This window comes from Diceros bicornis, chromosome 4, assembly GCF_020826845.1.
Source record: "Diceros bicornis minor isolate mBicDic1 chromosome 4, mDicBic1.mat.cur, whole genome shotgun sequence".
In the NCBI taxonomy this organism is placed as follows: Eukaryota; Metazoa; Chordata; class Mammalia; order Perissodactyla; family Rhinocerotidae; genus Diceros; species Diceros bicornis.
The window spans coordinates 3,877,872-3,895,817 of NC_080743.1; the positions used below are offsets into that span (position 1 = coordinate 3,877,872).

The window sequence follows — 17,946 nt, forward strand, 5'->3', positions numbered from 1 at the left end:
GAGCATGTGCTGGGCTCCAGGACTGTGATGAAGAAAACTGACTTGGCTCCTGCCCTCATGGAGCTCACAGCAGCTCTGTGGGAGACACATGAAACAGACAGCCACAAATTAAATATACGGAGCGTTACTGATGTCCACTGTGAAGGAAAATACTGAGTGCTGTGAGAGAGGATAGTAATGGAGAGTGGTCAGGGAAGATCTCTCCGAGAAGGTGACAAGAGTTATTCCAGGCCTGAGGATCGCCTTGTGCAAAGAGCTTGGCCCATTTCCAAAACAGAAAGGAATAAGCTCTTGATGTCCAGTGTGGAGAGCTGAAGAGGGGGGAAGTGAGGTCGGAGAGTAGGAAGGGGTCAGATGGTGCAGGGCCTCGTGGGGTTTGGATTTGATACTAGGTGTGGTATGGTGGGAGACCTTTGAAGGGTTTTAAGCAAGTCAATGGTGGCATTTCATTGCCATTTTAGAAAGATGCCTTTGGATGCTGTATAGAGGGTAAATTTAGGGTCAGAGAGCTTGCCAGTCAGAGATGCGACTTAAACCCATGGCTTATTCTCATTTATCAGGGTCTTCCTTCTAGTTTCTAAGTGCCAACTCGAATTAAATAGAAAGTGCAAAATAGCACTGGGCCAATGTCCAAATGGCTTTCTTATCCTTGCTCAAATTGATGGTGAAAGGAAAAGACACCTAAGGCTCACGTCTCTGACTTGTTGAACACTTACAAAATGATTACGAGATCTCAGCTGTATAGTTTCTCAGATAAAAGCTCCTTCCATTATGTAAACCATGCTATTCGTTGTTTGATGTCACTCAGAGTTGTGAGTGCTGTAATTACTGTTGACTCTGCCTTCTAAGCTGTAGCTTGTCTCTCTGCCATTTTCCAGTTAAGCCAGCCTGTGGGGTCAGTGGTGGACCCCATGACATTGGACGACCCCGCTGGTGTGTGGCAGTTTAAGCAGTTCAGCAGTTCGTTTTGTCTCACACAGTTAATTGCTCACTTGAGCCTTGTGTCTTACGTCAATTGTGAACTCATTCCTTTTTGTCAAATGTCTCCTTAGTTGTTTTTATTTACATTGTATATTTACAAACTAATGCAACTGATTACTTTGACTGAGAAACACCAACATGTTTATATGTTTATTCTGCCTCTCAAAAATACTCAGTGAGCTTTTTATCTGTTGATTGCTAATTCATTCAGCATATATTTACTGACATGTAGAAGCACTGTAGAGTTCTGGAAAGAGCAGGGCCTTTCGAGGCAGGCACACTGAGATCAACTCATGACTCTGCCCTTGTGGCTTGGAGCAGGTTAGTTCTGCATGTGCAAAATGGGTATAATAACAAACTTCATAGAGTAATTATGAAAAGTGGCACACATAGATAAAACTAGTTTGTACGATGCTCAAGAAATTTTCACTATTTTATTATCAGATCAGCTTTATTGAGGTATAATTGACATCCAATAAACGTCACATGTTTAACATATACAATTGCTACATTTTGACATGTGTCGTCCTGTGAATCATCAGATGAGCAGGCTTTTTCTCTCTCCACTTACCTATTTCTGTACTGCTTGCATGAGCAGTGGTGTTGGGAGAAGGGAGTGTTTATCACTTGAAAACAGTATCATTGTGGGGCCGGCCCGGTGACGCAAGTGGTTAAGTGCGCACGCTCCGCTGCGGTGGCCCGGGTTCTCCAGTTTGGATCCCAGGCGCTCACCGACGCACTGCTTGGCAAGCCATGCTGTGGCGGCATCCCATATAAAGTAGAGGAAGATGGGCACGGATGCTAGCCCAGGGCCACTCTTCCTCAGCAAAAACAGGAGGATTGGCGGATGTTAGCACAGGGGTGATCGCCTCACAAAAAAAAAAAAAAAATCAAAAAAAAATTTAAAATGGTATCATTGCTCTATATTGACTTAGTCACAATATTTAATTTATTTTAAATTGGATTTGACATTAGAAGAAAGTAAGATTTTAGAATTTATCAAACAAAAGTACCAAAAAACGGTTGAGAAATGGTACTTCTGTGTCGATCTTCCAGCCGGCGTGCTGCAGATACCACCCTGCAGCTCTAGTATAGGGTGCGCCTTCATCTGAAAAGCACTGGGAATCTGCTTCCGGGGAACAGAGATGACTCAGATACAGATCTCGCCCTTGAGGATCTTAGAATCTAGGGATGGAGGAGGGAAAAGTTACTGGTAATGACAATAAGACTAGGAGGTGCTGGGGGATTTCAGAGGCCGCGGTGACTTCTCTCTGGAGGAGAGGCTTCAGTGAGGAAACCCCGTTTATGCCCCCCTCCCGTGCCTCTGTCTGAGGAGGGTGTGCGCAGCAGTTTAGACAGACACGGTCCCTGCCCAGTGACAGCTTAAAGCCTCATGCTGTGCGTCACGGGCCGACAGGCTGGGCGTCTGCCCAGCTTTTTCCTGGAAGGCGTCCAGCATTTCTGCGGAAAGAGTGAGTGTGCGGGACCCCCGCCTGAGCTATCCGGTGGTCAGAACACCTCACTGACTCGCATGACTGGGGGAGGCCCCGCCAGGCTGCTGCGTGGGTGATAGGGCTCTCCTTCACCTCCATGTCTAGGTCAGGGAGGCCCTCCCGGGGTGACACCACCATGATAGATTGCCTCTGGGCCCTGGGGTCCTCATTACCATCATATCCGTCATCTTCTCGAGTACCCAATGACGGATGAAATGCCATCAGGTGCCAGAGGAGTTCTCAGTGGGAGGACCTCGCCTGGTACTTCTGCTCTGGTGCTGGAAAGACTGTAGGGAACCAAAATGATCTTTGTGGGGAGACTAAATGTATCCTGACTGTATGAATTCTGATTTATTTTTAAAACATTTTTGCTCTCATCGGCTCCCCTTTTCATAGTCTCCCTGTAGCCTGTTTGTTGTTACAGATGTTACTTTTCACTGAGCTCATCGAGCTTTCCTGGGTTCCACAGCAGTGTTTGCCTTTTTATTGCGGGGCTGGCAGGGCTGCCTGGAGAACAGCGCTAACTTGAGATCAAGGGTCAGACCCCCAGGAGGCGAGGTGGAGAAAAAGCCTCGACCACGTTTACACATACTCACTCACATCAGCCACAGGTCTCAGGAGAGAGTGTGGTTGCCTGAGTCCAGGAGATGACCTTGATAGGAAAGGGGAAAGGCATTGTGGTCACACGCTGACCTGACTCTCTTCTTGTCCACTGTGAAACCTCAAGCAGGCCAAAAAACCTCTCTGAGCCTGTTTCCTCCTCTGTAACTTGGGGATGATAATTTTTTACTCCTGGGGTTTTCGTGAGCATAAAGTGCGCTACAGCTCCTTAGTGTGGGTTGGGCGGGGTAACTGCTGAAGGCATGAGGCGCTGAACGTGCTCTCTGTCCTCACGTAGCACATTTCACACGGCGTGGTCGGGGACGGACCAGCAATAAATTTGGGGACCCCTGACCAAATCTGGCTTGCCGCCAATGCCTGTAAATAAACTTTTATTGGCACCCACGCACACGTTCATTTAAAGATGTCCACGGCTGCTTTCACACTACAACAGCAGAGCTGGATAGTTGCAACAGAGACCTCATGGTCTGCAAAGCCAGAATTCTTTCTTCTCTGGCCCTTTACAGAGGGTGCTGGCCCCTGAGCCAGACTAAAGGGTGGCCGGGCAGCATCAGAGCTTTGTATGTATTTTTGTCAAATACACCTCCCACTTTCCTTTCTTTTTGCCTTTGCTCCGACTCCTCCTTCCAGTGCATTGCTCTCGGCTCCATTTCCCTCTGCACAATTGTCCTGGTATATCAGTTATTACGGTAGGGCTGGTTCTTTGGTCATCTCTGTATATCTTGCAGCCTGTAAAACAGCACCCTACACACAGTAAGCGTATAATACGTAACTGAGTTGATGTGGAACAGAGTGAGAGGGTGTCAGAAAGGAGAGAACTCGGATTGCAGGAGAGGGTAAGAAAGACTTCATGGGGGTTTGGGGACAGGATCGCACACAAGAAGGTGGCTGCCACTCCAGCTGCAGGTCAGTGGGGGGCGTGCAGTACACGCAGGAAGGGAGGCAGTGCCACATAGTGTAAAGAACTCGGGAGCCAGGACACCCAGCCTTGAATCCCACCTCGCCGTTTACTGATAAGGCCTCAGACAAATTGCTTAAGCTCTCTCAACTCCAGAGCAGGGAATATTAATACCATGTTCATCCTAGGGTTGTTTTATGGATTAAATGAGATAACATAAAGGAAAGCCTTTATCCCAGTGCTGGCACATTGGAACCTCTCCCATAAGCTGTTACTGAATGATTATGGTTCTGGCCATTCAGGCACCGTCTATGCTGTTTCCCTCCTTGTGGAGTGAGCAAGGTCGAGGTCATGGGTCTAGTTCTTCTGGTAATTACGCCTGTTAACGTGACTGTTTTTCACAGTAAGAGGATGTACCCTGAGCTGGCAAGTGTACGCCGGCCCAACAGAGACCAGCCCACGAGGTGAGAGATTAGTGCAGATGAGTCATTCCTGCTGGAAAATCACCCAGGACAGATAGCATCACCATACAATTCGAAGAATAATAGCTTCACTTGACTGAAACATTCATTGCATTTCCTATTCATGGGGTATTTTTAAGGTACCAAAAGAAAATGTTTAGTAGAAAATTTACAGCCTTGTATCTAGTGAGATTTCTTCAGACTACAAGCAGTTTATGCAGAACAGATGCCCGAGGAGCCGGCATGCACCTGTGGATTTGATGGTTATATTTCCTCTTCCGCACTCCTCCAGTTCTCGCAGACAACCTGAAATCCAACCCTGGAATTAAGTGGCAGTATTTCAGTTCGGAAGAAGGAATTTTCACTGTTTTCCCAGCACACAAGTTCCGGTGTAAGGGCAGCTATGAGCATCGCAGTAGGTACGTTGACTTGCTTGCTAACGTTTCAATTACTTCCTAGGAATGATCTGTGTGAAATATAGACTCCTCACTTACATGCGTGGCTCTGCCACTGAGCTGTGGCTTCGGAAACGTGTTCTGAAATGATTTCACCATTGAACATAGGAGGATGTGGGAATGCTGGGGAAGGGCAAATGATAAAGCCCAGAGCTTTTCTGTAACTGTCTAACAAGCCAGATAAAGCAAGGTGTTTACTAAAGAAATTAACTTATTTGAAGCACCCAAACTCTCTTGAGCTTCAGATATCTCTGCTGAGACATAAATGATAATGCCTTCTCTACAGGGCAGCCCTGGAAGACTTGATAGCGTACCGCAGAGTCGAGTTTGCCATTCTCAACCTTCTGTTCTATGATAATGTGCTTCACCAAATTTTTGAAATTTACATGGAAATCTCAGCTACTAGAAGTTTTAAGGTTGTCCAGAAAATGTTGGATTAAAGATGGTTAACATCCTGCTTTTCTCATGGAAATGGGTTTGAGATTGTACCACTCAGCCAAAAGGGCAGTGATGGTGAGAAGATCTGTGCAAGACTTATCAACTTGCAGAACCCCTTAGGCAAAGATTCTTTCCTTCTGAATCCCCACGTCTTCCCTTTGCAGTGTTAGATGTTTGATGCCAGAGCTTCTGGAACTGAGGCAAGATGCCCACTTTTCATGCCATTTTTTGGAGTCTAAATTAACTACCACTTTAGCTTTTCTCCATCTTGACTTTAAATTGTATCTAAAATTTTCCCCAATGAAAAGACTACTTCTGTGCTTTTCCTAGAAAGACGTTTGTATCATTTGTGTGGTTTCTTCCATCCCCTCCCTAGACAGCCTGGTGAGGACTTGAGTGTCTTGGAGACTGGACCGTAAGCCATGACCTTGGGTTCTAGTCTGGCTTCTTTCAGAAGAGACCAAAGACACCATGAGCCATCTAATTCTCACCTCCTTCTAAGAAGATAGATGAGATGGCATGCTGCTTTTAGTCAACCACCTATGAGGGATAGTCCAAAAGGAAAAGCAGGACCCTGTCACAAATTAGCAGTCACCTATACTTGGAAGGTTTCACACATCTCCACCCTAAATCTGCATTCAATCAATGCTCAAGCTTCTATTCCCTTGGCTAAGTGATCTGCATTCCTCTCCTCATGGATTCCTATTCCCATCTCTTTACTTGTCCTAACTGCTTTCATCTGATGCCTTTGCAAGTTCTACATCCTTTGAAGGTGGAGTGGGTTTCAGAGCAGAGCAACTGGAGGAAGGAACTAGCGGATACTGATCATGCCGTGAGGACCGCCTCCCAGATCGTACATTTGACGTTACTATTTGTGTGTCCCAGTAAAGCACTTTTTGACAACTTAGTGTGACAATGCGAGCACATATTCTGTTCTTCATTTATATGAGTTGAATTGGAAAGAAGGTGTGTCATTTTAAAGAAAATCCTCTCACCTGGCTTAGAGGACTGGAAAAGTTCAGTATTTGACATGGTTGTCAGTGTTGGGATAGTCAGACTTCTTTCTTTTCTGTTCCCTCTTTCATTTCTGCAACCACCGTTTTTTGAATTCTTTTTATCCCAGTTCCTTACTGGCTCAGTGGTATTAACTAGTGCAAATACAGTGGTACTTGAGTATTAACGTGGGACTTTTGGCTTGAGAACAATTCCGGTAAACTTGGCCAGATTTTGAGCAATTTTGGTACTTTGCCTGCCTTTCTTAAAGTGTGCCCAGGCTTTTGTGACTCAACTGGCATCTAACATTTCACAGAAAAATCTAGTGTTTTAGGGTGTCAATAAAGGAGAGCATTCTCTTGAGGCTGATTTGCTTTCTTAAGCTCCTCCTAATTTGTTCCAGCTTTAAAGCTGTGAATAGAGCCCTCATTAAACCTCCTCTCACAAACCTTCCTGTCCTGCACACTAGCAGAAGGCTGCTTTGACGGGGGGCGTTTCTCTTTGGAGCTTCCCCCAAACCCCTTTTCTTAATGTTGGCAAACAAAAACCTGGCAAGAAGCGGGGCAATCACAGGCTTGGACAAATTTGATGGCACAATTTTAAATGCTCAGATAAGGAGCCTTTTGGTGGCTGACCTGTGTGAATTGCTTTGGTACAGAAAGGAAAGAATCCTCTTTGCAGGAGCCTTTGGCTAGGGAGAGAAAAACCGAACCTGCTATTCAAAGCTGCTCCGCGTGCTCACGGATTGTCGGCTGGCTCAGTTTTAGCATAGCCCCACTCTGTGAGTCTGCAAAGGAGGACCCGGCACTGGCGAGAGGACCTCTTCCTCCCTCTCGTGCTGTCTCTGCACGTCCGTTTCCTGAGGCAGAATGTTGAGTAACAGTGAACAGCATTGCCACGCACACCTGAGGGTTGAGTTTCGAGTGTCAGACTCTCAAAGGATTTGCTTCTTAAAACCTTCTCCAAATTGCTGTAATCTTTAGAAGACATAACTTACCAAACCCTGTTGTGCAGACACACATTGTTGTCTTGAGGTGTTATTTTCAATGCACCAATATAGTTTCTCCTTCCAAGCTGACCTCTCCATCCTTGTGCCATCCCTGGAAAAACACATAGACACCAGCATGCCTGCACATCTATAGTGTTCACAGCTGTGTTCGATTGAGGCCTTTTACCTGAGCCAGGACTGACCCCAGAGAGCTTCTCCCCCTTCTAGACCTATCTACGTCTCTACAGTCCGGCCACAGTCAAAGCATATAGTAGTGATCCTGGACCACGGGGCTTCTGTCACGGACACCCAGCTTCAGATCGCCAAGGATGCTGCCCAGGTCATCCTCAGCGCCATCGATGAACACGATAAGGTGATCATTATCCCAGTGACCCTCATAACGTTGGGTCTTCCTTGAATGCCTTTTTAAAAGTGCTTTATGTTTTATGATATATATATTTTTAAATCCATCTTTAAAATGGTTTAGTTTTTATTCTAGTATTTGAGGAAGCAGCTGCCAACTCTGGTTCCAAATCTTTTTTAAACCTCCCCCCACAACCCCAAGCCAAGCCTTGCACTTCCTTTACAGCTCTTGTTAAGACTTCTAATTAGTTGTGACTTATACACTGGAAGTTATGCTAAGGAGGAGAAAGGCGAGGGCTTGGATGCTGGTGGCTCGCTAGACTTTATCTCAAGATTGATGGGAGGTAAGGGAGAAGGGGAGGGTGCTAGAGGTTTGCTAATCTCTAGGACACCTCAGAGACAGGTGTGTTTGTAGCTAATGATAGTCTATTGCTTGTGGACATTTTCTGCTTCATCATTTTGACTTTTCCAACTCCTAAAGTTTTACTTACTAATCTGGTTGCTTAAAACATGCACCCCATGCCTTTACCCTCACTCTGCCTGCAGTTGGAAAACCAAGATGGTTAGTACTTGCTAAGATTTTTCTCTGCGTGAAATATGTTTTTCAATGTTCTATATGAACACCATACTGCTGACTTCATCTTAGAACAAAAACCAAGCTCAAGGGTCCCTCCCCTTACCAATCCTTAACTAATCCTTTTCGAATTTGATAGATTTATGCCTCCAGGCATTTATTTTTAAACTCTCTGAAACTGTCCTGTAGACCCCTCACTCCTTGGGCTCTTCTGGAATATAAAAAACCTTTACATGGTAGGATAACAACTTTTCCTTTTCTCTCCTCCAGATCTCTGTGTTGACCGTGGCAGACACTGTGAGGACTTGCTCGCTCGACCAGTGCTACAAGACGTTCCTGTCTCCAGCCACCAGTGAGACAAAAAGGAAGATGTCCACCTTCGTCAGCAGCATCAAGTCTTTGGACAGCCCTACCCAGCACGCGGTAGGATTTCAAAAGGCATTTCAGCTGATTCGAAGCACAAACAATAACACAAAGTCCCAAGCGAGTAAGTGCCCTCTCTCAGAGGACTTATGAACTAATAGATAAAGAATGGCGATAGGAGTATATTGTAAATTGATCACACAACTGTGTCTAGAGGGATTTTTCAAAAATTGACTTGGGATAAAATTTTCATGTGTTGTCATAATGATTATCTAAAATTAGGATTTTAGATTTTCTCATCTTTTCCAATCAAAGGTACTCAGTCTTCATAATTTCTTCACTCCCAGAGACTCTTCTTCCTGCCCCTTTGTTAAGAATGTATCCCCATTTATTTCCCAGGGGAATATTCACGTCTTTTTTAGTGCTAATCGTCAGCCTTGCCTCCTCATTGACTCAAACTGAGAGCAACTGTCTGGATGTCTGCCTGTGCGCATGTGCAGCAAGCGTTCCTGCCTTGATCCTTCCTTCTAACCAGCTATCATTTAGATGAGCACAGCCCTTCAAATCTGCAAAGGCACTCTAATTTCATTTTCATATATTTTAAAGAAAATCTGGAATTAGGATGCATGCGAAAGGAAAGGAAAGGATATTGGAAATCAGGTACATGCTTTGGAACTCCTGAAAGGAATCTCTGTCATTTTTCCTCTTTATGTTTGAAGATCTATTTGTAAGGTTTCTTTTTAAATGAATTATCCTATTAAGATAAATTTTTTCTTCCCCCCCAAAGCCCCAGTAGATAGTTGTGTGTCATAGCTGCACATCCTTCTAGTTGCGGTATGTGGGACGCGGCCTCAGCATGGCCGGAGAAGCGGTGCGTCGGTGCGCGCCCGGGATTCGAACCCAGGCCGCCAGCAGCGGAGAGCTAAGCCACGGGGCCGGCCCCCTATTAAGATAAATTTAAAGAATATATTTTCAGGCTCTTCAGTCTGTCTGCATTAAACTAAGACAGCATTGATAAATGCAATGCATAGTGCCTGGCACGTGGTGGGCCCTTGAAAGACGGAAGAAGTTACTGTAATTATTACAACTGATAATGGTAGATGGCATATTAATTTCATGTTTCTGCATAACAAATTACCACAAACTTAACAACTTAAAACAACGTATGTTTATTATCTCACAGTTTCATGGGTCACGAGTCTAGGTGCAGCTCAGCTGGGTTCCTTGTTTAGGAATGCACAAGGCTGCAATCCAGATGTCGTCCAGGTCTGTGGTCTCATCTGAAGTTTGGAGTCTTCTTCCAAGCTCAGTTGTTGACTGAATTAATTTCCTTACAACTGTAAAACTCATGTCCACTTGCTTTTCCAAGGCTAACAGGAGAGCATCTCTTCTTCAAGCCCCTGACTTAAGGGAAGGCTTGGACCCTCTTTTAAAAGGTTATCTGATCTAATCAGACCCACTCTCCCTTTTGATTTAATCGGATTGCTTCCTCTTGTGATGGACTTATTAGAGACTTCAGTTATATCTGCAGAATCCCTCCATCTTGGCCACATTGTAACACAGTCACAGGAGTGACATCCCATCACCTCTGCCATGTTCTGTTGGTGAGAAGCAAATTACTGGTCATGCCCACCACCACTCCCAAAAGAGGCGTGGGCATGATACAGGGTGTGAGTCGTTGGGGTCATCTTAGAATTTTGCCTGCCAGCCTTAGCAAGCTCCAGCTATCCACAGACAAATATTGTAGGATGGCTGAGTGTAAAATTGGCCACAATTCAATAAGGCCAGTGGACAAGGCTAACTTCTCAAGTGTTCAAGATGGATTGGCTAGTTGGTTGATGCCATTTCCCAGCTGCCGTCTATGTGTCAGCATTGCTCACTAGAAGTGTACTTTTCTCCTGGATTCTTCAGTCATTAAACCATCTTTAGTGTTTAAGTCCAACTTTGATTATTAAACTGTTTAAAATAACAGAGAAAAATGCTAGGCTGGTAGTGGCCAGGCAGTGAATGTGAGTCAAGCGAGCCCAAGGTAAGGTAGTGAGGATTCTTTGGGGGAGTGTAGTAAGCCAGAGAGCGTGTGCAGCATCCAGAGAGCGCAGGCTGCATCCAGAGAGCGCGGGTTGCATCCAGAGGGCAGCTGCTCTTTTGTCCTCCTGTGGCTGCCGTGCAGGAATGCCTGCCCAGTGTTGCCACATCTTCTGTTTCAAGAGAAGCCAGAAATCCATTTTTATGTGAAACTCTTTGATTTTCAAATGTTGACATTTGTTCCCCAGCTTTAAAATTGTGAATAGATACCTCATTAAACCCTTCTCACAAACCTTCCTGCACTGCACACTAGTGGAAGGCTGCTTGCACGGGAAGCATTTCTCCTCTGGGATTTTTGGTTCTTCTTAATGTTGGAAAACAAAAACACAGCCAGAAGAGTGACTGTCACGGACTTGGACACATTTTGATGGCACCGTCTTTTAAATTTTTAGAGGAGTCTTTTTAATAAAAAAAAAAAAAAAAAAAAAAAGGCCAAGTAAGATGTTTCTAAGGCTTAGCTCACAGACCTCCACTTTACGGCTTCTACAGGCAGTTTGGAGAAAAAGGAACCCAAATTAGGTTGCATAAAGAAATACTTCAGGAATTAGCATCGTCTAGTTCATTAAGGAGAGATTTGAGGTGCCCTCAAGCAATATAGCATCCTGATTAAGTATGTGGCTTTTGGATTTTGCCCAATGTGAGTTCAGATTCCTGCTCTGAAGTTTTCCTAACCTTGTGAACTGTGGAAATTATTTGATCTCTCCAGGCCTGGTTTTCTCATCTGCAAACTGGGGATGGTAATAAGATCCAGGATTCCATCACAAATATTATGATATTCAGTTTCCTGCAAGACTTCTAGCCCCAGATAAATTAAAGCAGGTACCCCAGACATCCTAAACTGCCCCCAAGCCCAAAGATGGCCAGGACTACTAGCAGCCTTGGCTCACAGTATGGTGAGGAGTCTGTGTACGCCTCCCAGGAGCTTGCACTGTACGTTGCTACTTCTGTTTATTCCACAGCTAATTATTTAGCATCTGCTGTGGACCTGGCCCTGTTTTAGGGCCATGGGGTGGGGTTATTATAATGAATCAGACCTACCCTGTAGGATTGTTGTGAGGATTAGTCTGTGCCTGACAATAGAGTGTCTGCCTCATGTTAGTAGCCATATAAATAGAAGCCATATGTCATAAATAATTATAGCTTTACACTAATTTGCTTTGCGCTAATCAGAAAATCTAAAATTTTTATCCAGTGCTGACTCTTTTTCAGTCTCTTGGTAGATCTATAACTGATACCATCAATACATTGGGGTTGTTTGTTCTGGGTTTGTTTTGGGAGTGATTGGTTGGTGGGTCACTTTGTAGCAGAAGGAATAAGATGGTTAGGAGTGGGGATCTACTGGCGAAGTCCAAATGTGAGTTACGCTGCCCCGTTTGATACTGACCTCAAGATATGCTGGTGGCGTAGACAGGGACTTGCCGAGTGGAGAGTCTATTGCATTTTCTTCCAGGTCCTGCTATGTCTTTGCTCCGCCCCAAGCCCTAGAGTGACTTACCTCTAACGTTACTAATCACAAGGTTTAGAGTTCCTCTAACTGAGTGACTAGGGAGGGAATAGCCTAATAACTAAAACATCAAAATAAATCAGGCCAAATCTGGCAGGTTTGGTATCTAAGAATAGAACAATAACTCAGTTTTGCTTGAGGATAGGGTGGGAGTGGAGTCAGGGGCTGAGGATGCTGACTGAGTGTGTGTCTTATTGTTGGGATAGAAGGAAAAAACACTGGGCTGCTGAAGGAGCCTGTGGCTGCAGACTTTCTGGCTTTCCAAACTCAGGCCTGTGCCCTAAAACCAGCCCTCAGTGACAGTGTATTTTATCCAGAATCATAAAGCTAAGGAAGAAAACTCAAAAGAGTTCTCTTGTGGGTCAGTCTTACAGGTGTGTCCAGGAATGTGTCACACGTGGGCCCTCTGTCCTGGGGTGATGGTTTCTCAAATGGTATAGCTGTAGTTCCCCCACTGGGGGGTCAACAGTATTTTCTTTTTCCAGTCTGAAGTGTTAGTGAGATATTTAGAGTCTTAACAAAATAATTTACTGGAGTGTATGTACAACATTGGAAAAATATTGACATCTAGTTTAAAACAGGAATATTCCTAAGCTTATGGATTTTTTTTTTTTTGCATCAGCATTCACTTCCTAATTTCTGATGAATAAATAATGTGATTATTAAACTCAGTTCAGTTGTCTACAATATTGATACAACATAAACTAACTGTTCTGCATAATTAAGGATGCCTCCAAGTCTAAAATGGAAACTTGCAAACTGAAGGAACTCCAAGCATTGGGTCCTCATCATTGTTAGGATAACTTTTAAAAGGCTATGTTTGTTATCTATTGCTGGGTAACAAATTACCCCAACACTCAGTGACTTAACACAATAAGCGTTTATTATCTCAGTGTCTATGGGTCAGGAATCCGGGCACAGCATAGCTGGGTGCCTCTTGCTAAAGGTGTCTCATGAGGTTGCAGTTAAACTGTTGGCCAGGGCTGCTGTCATCTCAAAGTTCAATTTGGAAAGGCTCCACTTCCAGGGTCACTCCCGTGGTTCCTGGTGGGATTCGATTCTGAGGGCCTCAGTTCCTCTCCTCTCCGTAGGACAGCTCCCAGCATGCTGTCGGCTTCCCTCGGAGTGAGGGAGCACACACGGTGGGAGCCATGTCCTTCTGTCACCTAATCTCTCTCTTGCATCCCACTGCCTCTGCTGCGTTCGATTCCCCAGAAGCCAGTCATTAAATCCAGCCTGCACTCACAGGGAGACAACTACACGAGGACGCACCTTTGGGTGCCACAGTAACTGTAAAGCAGCAGTTAAATGACAACCAGAAGGACCTAAAGATATAAGTGTATAACATATAAATATTTATTTCAGTACAAAGATGAGCTTCTATGCAGGATCTCTTAAAAATATATATTGAATCACAGAATCTCAGATTAGGAAGATGATGTGGAAGTCTAGCTCTCTTCCTTTACTCTCTCCATTAAAGCTGGTGTTCAGTCTCTGCTTATAAATCCCTTGTGGTAGGACAGTCACCGCTTCTGTTTTTGTTTTTTTTGTAAATCCGCTTGAAAGAAGTTCTTCACACTGAGCTAAAATGACTTCTCAGTTACTCTCCTCATTAGCCCTACTTGGAGAGTAGTTTTAATCTTGAGTCAAAGGTGCTACTTCCAGGGCCGGCCCCGTGGCTGAGCGGTTAAGTGCACGCGCTGCGCTGCTGGCGGCCTGGGTTCGGATCCCGGGCGCGCACCAATGCACCGCTTCTCCACTGAGGCTGCGTCCCACATACGGCAACTGGAAGGATGTGCAACTATGACATACAGCTCTCTACTGGGGCTTTGAGGGAAAAAAATAAATAAATAAAATTAAAAAAAAAAAAAAGGTGCTACTTCCAACCAATATGAGGGTTTTGTGTTTGTGTGCCTGTTGTGTTGGGCGGGGGGTGGGCGTGTGTGTGGTTTATGTGGTGTGTGATATGTGTTGTTTGTATGTGGGGCATGTATGTACATGGTGTGTGTATTGTTTATGATGTATGGGTGTGGTGTGCATCATGGTGTTTGTGTGTGATTTGTGTGTGTGGTGTGTATGTGTTCTTGTGTGTCTATTGTATATGTGAATGTGTGTGTGAGTGTGTTGTTTGTATGGTGTGTGTGTGTTAAGGTTTCTTTCTTTTCTCTTTCACCCTCTATTTGCCATCACCCTTTGCATTCGCTCTTGACTTAAATTAACCAATTAGTCCTCACAGCAACCCTACAAAGTAGGTACAGTCATTATCCCCACTTTATAGAGAAGGAAATTTAGGTGGAGAAAGGTGAAGAAATCTGCTAAAATTACCCAGACAGGCTTGTAAGTGGCAGAGCTGGGCTTTGAACACAGGCAACCTGGCTCCTGTGTCCATGTTCTCACTGCTCTTCTACACTGATGAGTTTTAAAAATAAACGTGTTTCGGGGCCAGCCCTGTGGTGTAGCAGTTAAGTGCACACGCTCCGCTGCTGGTGGCCCGGGTTCGGATCCCGGGCGTGCACCCATGCACTGCTTGTCGAGCCATGCTGTGGCGGCGTCCCATATAAAGGGGAGGAAGATGGACACGGATGTTAGCCCAGGGCCAGTCTTCCTCAGCAAAAAGAGGAGGATTGGCAACGGATGTTAGCTCAGGGCTGATCTTCCTCACAAAAAAAGAAAAGAAAAAACAGGTTTCTAGAACTACTTAGTGTAGGAACAAATAAGCTTACGTGTCTCAGGAGCCCTGGAATAACCGCCATTTTCAAGCCTAGTTCCCCCAGGAATGCGTGTTCCTGGTGAAGACCCTGAGCCACTGAGGGAAGGGAAATCAGGTTCTGAGTCCTCCGTTTCAGAGGGCGGGAGAGATTTCCATCTGGGATGGCTAGATTACCACAACCTGGGTGCCTAGAGGAGATCACCTTCTTGTATCTGGTGCATTTATTACGAGCATCCCTTTACCTGACACTGGATAAATGAGTCCTTGTTGCCCGAAGAGGGCAGGGTGGAACTGATGCAGAGACAGGGAGATAAAAGCCCAGCTTCAAACGGAAGGAGGAGGAACTGTGGGCCCGGCAGGTCCTCGAGGCGAGGAAGTCTGGGGCACGAAGAAGAAGCAGAACCGTTACTGTGGCCAGAATCCACTCCAATGTTCGATTTGTATGTTTTTGTTTAGATACAGACATGGTCATAATGTACCTGTCAGCTGGCATTACATCAAAGGACTCCTCAGAAGATGATAAGAAAGCGACTCTCCGTGTCATCAATGAAGAAAATAGCTTTCTAAACAACTCAGTAATGATTCTCACCTACGCCCTCATGAACGGTAGGTAGCTTTTCGAGATTCTCTTTCAGATGAAAGTTGTCCCTAAGTGCATGCTACTTTCAGAAAAATAAAAAAGAACCATAACGGTGCACTTTGATGAAGGGCATGAGAGATGACTACGCAGCTCCCTTCCCAAGAGGCAACTACACGACTCCCTTTCCCGAGCCTGTCTTCTCTCTGCCTGGTGTTGGCATTCAGGCCTGTGTTAGGAGGTCCCTTCTCTTCGTCTCTCTCTAACCAACTGCTCTTTTCTGAACCTCCTCCAGGTTTGTGGTCTTGCAGAGGATTCTGCACAACTCCGTTTTTTTCATTTCTCCTTCATATTCTTGGATTTTGACGCTGTGTGGAGGTTATTAACTTATCTTATTGACTCAAGCTGCAGGAAGCCCAAGGACTGACCTAGATTCTCCTGTGTAACCAGGACTGCGAATATCCTTTTTCCGTGCAGAATCACCACCTGAAGCCTCTTTGCCACTGTCTCCTCCTCCGCTTCCCGAGCTGTGTAGTGAGATAGGAATTACCAACTTGCCAGGGTTGTTGTGAAGATCAGCCTCACTGTACAGTGAACACCCAGCATGGTCCTGGCACTTGCTAGGTACTCGTTAAGATTGATTTTGTTGCTGTTAAATGAGACAGTATGTGAATGGTTTAGTAAATTGGTAAATCTGAGGAAATACTCAATATTTTTCCTTCTGCTGCTCTGTCTTATCTCCCCACCTGTTAATGTACAGCTCTTCTCCTAAAACATCTTCTTCTACAGGCCCCTGGCGGCCCTCAGTGTTCAAGCTGGCCTTAGTCTCTTCTTTTTAAGAGGGTGTGTCTTGATCAGCAGCCCTTCCCATCTATGATCTTTCATTTCTCTTGTCCACTTCCAGATTCCCATGAGAACCACGTGCTTTGGGGACAGTGGTTCTTATGTTTTAATGTGCCAAGGATTACTTGGTGTGTATTTTTTTAAGTGTGGACTCGCAGGCAGTGTCATCAGATTTTTATTCAGACCCTCTTAGGTGGGGTCCAGGAATCTGTATTTTGGCCAGTGTGGTTCTTTCCCAGACGTCTTATGGACTGCACATGGAAGGACACAGGGTGCAGTGTTCAGAGGTTCTGAGTTCGTCTCCATTGATTAGCCATGTAGCTCATAGCGAGTTTCTTCAGCTCTTTAGGCCTCAGTTTTATCTGTAAAATGAAAATAATCAAATCTGCAGAGGCTTGCTCTGATAATAAACAAATGAGATACGTGTTTAAAGTTCCTCACACAGTACCTGGTAAATAACAGGTCCTCAACGCCAGCTAAAGGAGTGAATGGAGGTTGTGTGGTTTCCTGGCTCAGTACCCTCAGAGGGAGAGGTGCTCTCTCCCGCCTGGTTTAGGGCCAGCTCTCTGTTCAGTATCGCATGTCGCCCAGCATGTCGTGCTTGCTTCTGTAAAGCATGCCGCACGTTATGCTAAAGTGATGTGCTCACGTGTGGTTCTCTCCTCCTTCTCCCTCCACTTTCCACAAGAATGTGAGCTTCTTGGACATGAACCAGGTCTTAGTTTTCTTTGTATGCTGAGCACAGCCGAGGTGGGCAAGGTGGCCTGTTTTTGCCTGAGACACCTACTTTTCAGTGTCATCTTTGGATGCCTGGTGCTCTTTTTTTCCTATGGTTTAGCTTCTTTCACTCATGAGAGGAAGGAAGGGAAGGAGAAAACAAGGAAGAAAGGAGAGAGGGAAGGAGGGAGGAAAATAAAATGTATTGAGCCTCCAGTGTCCAGCGTAGCACACTGAGGTTTTAGAGCTGTATTATACAGAGAAACTTACAACTCAGTGAGAAAGACAGACAGCAAGGCAGCTAGATTAAATGCAATAGTACAGGAGTAAGGAAACATAAAAGGAAGTGATCACTTCTTTTTCATGAGATCTGAAGATCCGCCCAGGCAGATACTGAGTAAAGAAGCTTCCTTGTCACCCATCTCTTTCCCAGTCTACATCTTCCCACCAGAGTATCTTATGCACCTGCTGTGCCCTGATAATTCCATTCTTTCAAACCTCTGGTTACTTCCCTCCAGCCACCCTTATTTCTTCTCTTTCTCCTATTAGTCTAGGCAGGCATACATCCTCACTGCATCCCTCCCTCCGCATGCCGTCTCTGAGCCTTATTCACTAGGCTTGACACATTCCCTCCCTCTGTCAGTCAGGCTTCAAATAGGGAAGCAGAGCCACTATGAGAATTTTGGTATACCAAATTTATTTTCAGAATTAGAGTGTACACAGTTGTAGGGGAAACTGGAAAAGTAAAGATCCAAGAAGAGGAGGTGACAACTCTGAGCTGAGTAACCAGCTCTGGTACAGGGGAACAAGTTGGAGCTTGCAGAGAGGTCTGGAAGCTGCGCACATGCGAGGCCACGCAGGAGGTCTGGTGGAGAAGTCCCT

At 45.2% G+C, this 17,946-nt stretch overlaps 1 protein-coding gene across 2 annotated transcripts in view; it reads left to right on the forward strand.

Moving 5' to 3' along the window:
* The window catches only part of CACHD1 (cache domain containing 1), a 202,017-nt gene that overhangs the window by 141,643 nt on the left and 42,428 nt on the right, over nt 1-17,946 (forward strand). For both annotated transcript variants that reach the window (XM_058538219.1, XM_058538218.1), the window contains exons 5-8: nt 4,747-4,873; nt 7,557-7,701; nt 8,536-8,752; nt 15,384-15,533. In XM_058538219.1, the coding sequence (XP_058394202.1) occupies nt 4,747-4,873; nt 7,557-7,701; nt 8,536-8,752; nt 15,384-15,533 (639 nt within the window). The remainder of the gene's footprint in view (nt 1-4,746; nt 4,874-7,556; nt 7,702-8,535; nt 8,753-15,383; nt 15,534-17,946) is intronic.